The sequence below is a fragment of the Nicotiana tabacum genome, chromosome 3 (assembly GCF_000715075.1).
Source record: "Nicotiana tabacum cultivar K326 chromosome 3, ASM71507v2, whole genome shotgun sequence".
Classification (NCBI taxonomy): Eukaryota; Viridiplantae; Streptophyta; class Magnoliopsida; order Solanales; family Solanaceae; genus Nicotiana; species Nicotiana tabacum.
This window is the reverse complement of record NC_134082.1, coordinates 25,752,120-25,759,943: the sequence shown is the minus strand read 5'-3', so window position 1 is coordinate 25,759,943 and position 7,824 is coordinate 25,752,120. Positions and strand designations below refer to the sequence as shown.

The window sequence follows — 7,824 nt, the reverse complement described above, 5'->3', positions numbered from 1 at the left end:
AAACTTGTATCCATGGTTGGACACGAAAAATTATACGTACTGAAAGGCTATAATTTGATCTCAGATTATAAAATTACTGGTTTTCTTTTGTTCCTAAGTTATTTTCATAATATTGAACCTATTCTTATTTATTTCATATTTTTGGATCAAATGTCTATAAATCACGTTACAAATTCAACTATATCATTTTACAGTTAATCATAATCCCTGATCCACTATTAATTTTCCCACAACAATTGATGCTGAAATATCATTTTTGTCCATTTCTCTTTTAATCTTTTGAGAAAGAATAAACTTCCTCCAAAATCTCACTGCAATGCTAGTAATGGCAATGCGTACGTCGTTATCGTTAACCAATACATTATACTCGAAAAGTTAACTAATGACTATATAATTCATGCAACATTTAATCCATAATGTAGGTCAGTCACGAGTATGTGGAAGGCAAAGCGCCATAGCCATTTTTACTTTGCTTAACGACATTAAAAATTGTACAATATTACGTTAGGCCAATGGATATGTCTCGAAGTCAAACCCTTGATTAAGAAAAGCACTAGCTATCCATAACTTCAAGTTGCCAAAGTTTATGTCCACCTCATATTCTCTCACCTGTTTATCCATTTACACACAAAAAAAACAAAAAAAAAATAATTACTCATAAGTTTAGATTTCAGAAAAGGAATTGAGAGTCAACCAATAAGTTTGTAGGGAATTAATTAATTAATTATATGTAAACTTACATTTAGAGTGAACGTCAAAATATAATCATCTGAAGAAGTAGCCAAGTTGGAGCTTTGAACGTAGAATCCAGTGAGAGAGTCAAGAGCTTTGAATAGAGAAGCTGCAACATGTCGCCCTTTATTGCACACTAATCTCACGTAACATCCTTTTTCTTCTACTTGGAAAACGTCCATCTGCATTAGTTTAATCATGTTAATTTTTTGCTTTTTGGTTGTAAAAAGCGTTGACAAATATTTGGTTTTGATAAACAAACCTTTGATATTTTCTTGATTGCTGGATAATAGCTCGTGAAATTCATTTTCTTGGCATTTTGAAATGCTCCGCCTTTATTATCGTTCATTCCGTTGAGTGATGACTCAAGACCTGCTACTTCTATTTTTAGTTTCGTAGCTTCTGTTTGCAGCCCTTGTACGTATAGTATTGCATCTCCAATTACAGAGGCTTTATCCAGCTGCCGATAAAAACATTCTTCACTCAAAAATACGGTTTAACCAAAAAAATAAAGGATAGATTGAGAAACAAGCATCATCATGCTCCTATAACGTAATGATTTTTACATAACCAGTTTCATAAAATGCTAAATGTGAGCAAATTTTATATTTTAAGCATTATTAAAAAATACTATAAACGGCTTATTAGTTATTACAACTCGTTAAGCTATACTAACACTCCCTACGTCCCAAATAGGATGATACTTTTCGAATTTAGAAAGTCAAATTTCTTAATTTTGACCCCAATTTCGATTATATGCAGTTTAGAAGCTTTTTGAAACAAAGTTTACACTTTAAAATACCAATACATAAAAGGTACTATTGGTCACAATAATTAATAATTTAAGATATTTATAAGGTATATGAAAAGTTGTAGGTGAAGAACAACTTGTCTGAGTCTTGAAATTCAAAAAGTATCTATCATTTTTTGGGTGGATGGAGTAGTATAAGAAGGAATTTTCATACCGTTATATGTTAAGTTTTTTCACCCAATAAAAGGCTAACCTTTGTGATATTAGGAACTAAAGAACGCAAGGCGTAAAGCTTTTCCTTCATTCTTCCTCTCCTTTTTCGCTCAGAAACCAGAGTTCTTGATCGGTCAGTCCTCGTGCTCTTCTTTGTTGGCGTTGCCGGCGACACCGTCCTGGTGGTGGTGGTGGTTGTTGTTGTTGCCGAAGATTCATCAAAATCGTTATCTTCCTCTTCTCCTTCTTCTTCTTCGCTAAGCTTCATTTCATTAGGAAGGGAAGCATATAACGAAATAGGATCAGACATATTTGTAGCATTCCAATCAAAGAAATCTGTGGATGCTGGCTCAAATTGGACATTGGCCTCAGAGAAACAACCAGTAATGTGCTCATAATCATTGTTTGGGCAAAACGTAACAATGGGGTCAGCAGTTTCACCCCTAATGAGCTCAATGAACTGATCAAAGTTTTCTTCGTCAATGAAATTAATAAGGCCCACATCATTAACATTTTCCATTGGCATTGTTGAGTATGCATTAGCACTCTCCATTTTCTTTTGTGTATTTAATTTTTCCTCTCTTACTCTTTCAGTAATATGGGTTGATGGGAGAGGTCTACCGAGGATTTATAGGTGGTAGAGAAAATTATTTTAGTTATATATTTTTATTAGTGTGAACGGAATCGAAGATAGTTTCTTGTGGAAGTTCGAACTAAAATTAATTAAAACCCTAAGGTGGTTGGCAAATGGTGGAGATGGTATTTCCATGTACTTCTTGACCTTAGTTTTGTTATTCTTATACTGTTAAATTTAACGATCAGATGAACCTGCACCAGGTTCGCCCTGCTATTTTTTGTACAGAATTGGTGACGAAAGGGAGGACGTCATGATCTAATTTTAGTATTATTAAAGATTCTTGCTGAAGTATTATTTGTACCTACATAAAATAATAGTCAGATTAGGACATGATTTGATATACTAACTATACTTTCTGTTTAATTTACACCATCTACATCAGTATAAACTTTACCAACAGTATTTTTACAATAAGGACAAAAATAATAAGGAAATTGGATTTAGAATACAATGGTAGAGGTAAAAAGAAGTAAGTACAATTATTGAAGTCTAGCATAATCAGTAAGTTTCTTCTTGACACTAACATTTAACATATTATGTATAAGCAAGGGATCAGGGATTACACATGCAGCTTCTCATATTGATATAGTCTGACCTCTCTATAATAGCATCGCTATATAACAGTCATTTACTATAAAAGTCAGTTTTTTAAGGAACCAATTTTCATGCTATATATTATAATATATGTTTTATATAACAACACTTCGTTATAACAGCCAAAAAAATTCGGAACAAAAAGATTATTATAGAAAGGTTTAACTATACTATGTCTTTATTTCTCAAAATGGATTACTAACTGCTTATCATCAACAATTTCTTACGCTTTTAGTGTTCCGTGTGATGTTTTCATAGAGTTTTTAACCACAACCTTGAAACTAAGGTTTCTAGATATCCTAGTTTGATTATTTATCTTTTTATCTGCTTTAATACACTAGAAAGAAAAGTAAGACAGAGATTAGGGATGGATTATAATAAGCAGCGGAAGCAATTCCAGTATCAAAATCACATGTAATCTAGACAAATAGTATAAACGGGATTTCACGGGTTACCTTTTGAAGTATGGACAAAGCTCCTGTCACGTGAGCCTCTAATTCCACAGCAATTCGCTGAAATCTCCATTACCTGCACGATCACGATCTCCAAACGTTTAACGGTCTTCTACTGTGTTACCCAAATAATAACCGAAAATAGCAATTTCGTCTGGACGAAATTTCTAGAAAAACTTGGCTAAAATTTCAGCCACCATGTACTACTCCCTCTACGTGGAAAATCTTATGTATTTATAACATAGGTTTTAAGGGTCAAAACCCTTTTCCAAAACCTGTTGTGTTTTCTTTTCCACCAGAAAAAAAGATTCCTTTATTTCCTATTATTTAGGCACAATAGGGACCACAGAATTTAATTTACAAGGCTCTAATTATGGAATTAATTTCTAATTTTCGAAATTAATATCTACCATAATTAATTACGAATTATTCCACTATAATTTCGTAATTGCACTCCTTATTCAATTTCGAAATTCATCCATTAAATCTTTTAACTCCCCATGTTAAGATTCAGATACTAATCAATTCAATTAAAGTACTGATGATTTAATTATTGATGTATACGGCTAAATCAGAGAGCCCGATTTTAGGATTATTATGATATCCCACAACACGTTTTTAAAGGGCTCGAGTCTAGTTCGAGGTTCGAACTCGAGGATCCTATATGCTCGACCTCGGGGAAGAGTAAATTGACGGCTACGATGAATAAGTGGTAGATTCCCAAGGCACATGATTAAAGTTGATCAAGTCTATTAGGCTAGTTCAAGTCTGTACCGTGGCATTAAATGGTTGTACAAGCCATATATCTTTGTAATAAATACATTTGTACTATGTTGGGATTCTCTCTTATATATAAAAGGGATCTTTGTCATTTTGTAGGGGATCTAAATGTGTGCGGTGAAATCGGGGAGATCGGATTCTCCTTGACAAAATGCTTCAAAGGGTGATCCCGGAGCCCCAGGATCTCGAGCCGGTCACTTCCTTCAAGATTTGTCGAGGCCCAGCCAAGGATAATGCCGACCGAAGTCCCGATGAACGCGGGAATCTCCCGAAGAATGCATTCGGGGTCGATCAGGTCTATTTGAGCAGCTCGACATCGGCCCACGTATACGTCATAAAGCTAGTCGGTTGTCCCATCCTATTTCCTTTATCACGCAACGTATCTTGTACTAAGTTTGGGCTCCCCCTCATATAAAAGGGGAGTCGCTAACACCCTGTAAAGCAGAGCTCCAACTATTCTACTCAAGTGCAATAATATCTCTCTCTCTCTCTCTCTCTCTCTCTCTCTCTCTTCTTTCTAACTTGCTCATTCTCGCTGGCTCGAGGCCACTTTAGCATTTGTCGCTTTCTTACTTGACCTTTATTTATCGTTTGGACTTGGCCATATAGAGCTTTGTTTGATCATAACCTAACCGTTATCCCATTCCCGACTATCCTCGATAGCTCGAGCTCGACCCAGATATAGACCCCGAGGTCCCCCATTGATCGGTCCTATACCCAGGCAGCAGGCCTCTCGATTTGATTATTGTCTCGTTTTAGCTTGCATTTCATCATTAAACTTCATATTCCTAGCATCATCCGCTCTAACAACTAGCATAAAATAGATCACATATTTTTAGTATCCCATTTAAAAATTTAATTGTTGTTACCATTTTCACGGTAACAATACAACTTACAACATTCAATACAAGAACATTCCCTGCTCTCTAACTTAAACATACTATCTTGATTCCATTACTAACATTCATTGCTTGTATTCATTGTGTTCTATCTATTGTTCTTCATTCATTTCTCATTATTGCCCATAAAGAGCCGCCATCAAATTTATCATAACTGTTAATCCTCCATCGACTGCCTTTAGCCGAGCATCTGACTCGAACTCGAGGCCCCGTACACGCGAGCTCGAGGCCCCGATTTTCAGCCATTCGATTTGATTATTACACTATCCACAAGCTATCATCTTATTTCTAATCTTTCACTTAGCATCTATTGCCTAACAACTAGCATAAAAATAGATCACATATTTTTAAAACCACAAAATCAAATCTAATTGTAATTACCATTTTCAAGGTAAACAGTTTGGCGCCCACATTGGGGCTAAAAATAATAGTGATTATTTTCTTGCTAGTTTACTACATAACGCAAGTTATCTTTCACACTTTTTATTGTCCAAGAATCGTTTATTTCAGGTCAAAATGTCTAACTCAATGAATGCATATGAAAACAACGATCTTGAGGACCATGGAGAGAATGATGTAGTTGTTCCAGGTATTGGCACACTACCACTAAACCATATAGACGCGCCAGAGCCAAGTCCCGTAGATGTGGTCTCACGCGATGCCCAACATGTCGATATAAGCTCCCACACTAACAGGAGCGTATGCTAAGGAGACCAACAAGAAGCTCAGAAAACCCCAGCTAGGAAAGAACAGGAGGTTAGATTTCACGTTATTTTTGAAATGTTATAGGCACAACAACTGGCAATTGGTCAGCTACAAAGTCACCAGAAAACTCCCAACACGGGAGCATCAGAAACGGCTCCCCAAGCCGAGCAGGTACCAGAAAGATCAAGCAACAATGGGTCGGCAACTGACCCCGCCATCATAAATATGCTCGAGGACCTTACAAAGAGGATCGAGTCGGTCAAGAAGAAGATGGAAGCCAACGACAAGAAGGTAAAGATTTACAATTCCAAGGTTGATCAAATTTCGGACGCACCCCCGATCCTGAAGGGTTTAGATTCGAAGAAGTTCGTAAAAAGCCTTTCCCACAGGAAGCAACTCCACAACCTATTCCAAAGATGTTCAGAATGCCCGACCTTCCAAAGCAAAATGGAACCTCGGACCCCAACACACACGTAACTACTTATACATGTGTAGTGAAGGGCAATAACCTAAAGGACGACGAGATTGAATCCGTCTTACTAAAAAAGTTCGTAGAAACGCTTTCAGAAGGGGCGATGATGTGGTATCACAAACTAGCTCCACATGTTGTTGCCATCAAGGTAGCTACAAGGAAATCCGATGTCTTCAAAATCAAGCAAAAGGAGAACGAGATGCTGCGAGAGTTCGTATATCGCTTTCAAATGGAACGAATGGAACTACCACCAGTCTCCAGGCCTTCACTCAAGGTTTGAACGAGTGAAGCTCGGTAGCTTGGAAGTAGCTGAAGCAGAACTTAGTCGAATATCCCGTCGTGACTTGGTCGGACATCCACAACCGATACCAATCAAAGATCAGGGTCGAAGATGGCCAACTAGGAGTCTTGTCGGGCTCGGTATATCCTAGCAGGCTTCTAGCAAATGAGCCAAAGCCAAACAAAGAAAAATAACAACCATACACTAAAGAAAGAAGAAATGCCCCGAGGCGCAACCAACCCCGCAATGACCGAAGGATGGATCGAGGCCAGAATCCTCGGGGACTCGTTATCAGAGTTGGATTCGATAGGCACACAGGGCCGACGGAGGTACCCCTCTTGTCGGAATACAACTTCAACGTCGACATTTTAGACATCGTATTCGCCATCAGTAAAATCAAAGACACCAGGTGGACAAGGCCTGTACAATCAGATCCTTCACAAAGGAACCATAACTTAGTGTGTGAATTTCATGGCACACAAGGTCACAGGACCGAGGATTGCCGACAACTCCAGGAAGAAGTAGCCCAACTACTCAGCAAAGGTCACCTCCGAGAATTCCTTAGCGACCGAGCCAAAACTCAGTTTCAGGAAAGAGAGGCGACCAAGAAGAATGAAGCAAATGAGCCGCAACTTGTCATCCACATGATCATGGGAGGGGTCGACATCTCACAAGAACCCACAATCAGAAGAACAAAAATATCCATCACCAGAGAAAAATGAACTCGAGGTACATACCCTAGGACGCTCTCACATTCAGCGACAAGGACATCGAGACATTATCTAAGCCTCACAACGACGCATTGGCAATTTCTTTTCTTGTAAATACATTTCAAATTAAGCGTATGCTTGTGGATCTAGGTAGCTCAGCTAACATTATCAAGTCGAGGGTGGTGGAGTAGCTTAGACTACTCGACCAGATTGTGCCCGCCTCTCAAGTCCTCAACGGATTCAACATGGCGAGCAAAGTAACGAAGGAAGAAATCACCCTCCCAATCAACGTGGCCGACACAACCCAATGTCAAGTTTCATGTCATAGAAGGAGACATGAGGTACAATGTATTGCTTGGAAGGCCGTGGATAAACTGCATGAGAGCAATACCATCCACCTTGCATCAAATGATGAAATTCCCGACAAAGGATGGGATAATACCCATCTACGAGGAATAGCATACAGCAAAAGAGATGTTTGCGGTGCACGATGTGGAACCGGCGCCAATACCTCCACCATCGAAGAACCAAAGGATAAACAAATAGTAAAATAGCAATAACAAGCTATATTCTTGGCTACACCCGACTAAACAAGTAAA

The 7,824-nt window shown here is 38.1% G+C and overlaps 1 protein-coding gene across 1 annotated transcript; it reads right to left on the bottom strand.

Annotated features, from left to right (window-relative positions):
* Positions 1-236: 236 nt before the first annotated feature.
* Positions 237-2,355, bottom strand: LOC107778641 (transcription factor FER-LIKE IRON DEFICIENCY-INDUCED TRANSCRIPTION FACTOR-like). Its single transcript, XM_016598926.2, has 4 exons — positions 1,737-2,355; positions 995-1,192; positions 741-914; positions 237-609 (listed from the first exon to the last, which is right to left on the bottom strand). The coding sequence occupies exons 1-4, from the start codon at positions 2,247-2,249 to the stop codon at positions 505-507; spliced, it is 990 nt and encodes a 329-aa protein (XP_016454412.2). The 5' UTR covers positions 2,250-2,355; the 3' UTR covers positions 237-504.
* Between the last annotated feature and the right edge of the window lie 5,469 nt (positions 2,356-7,824).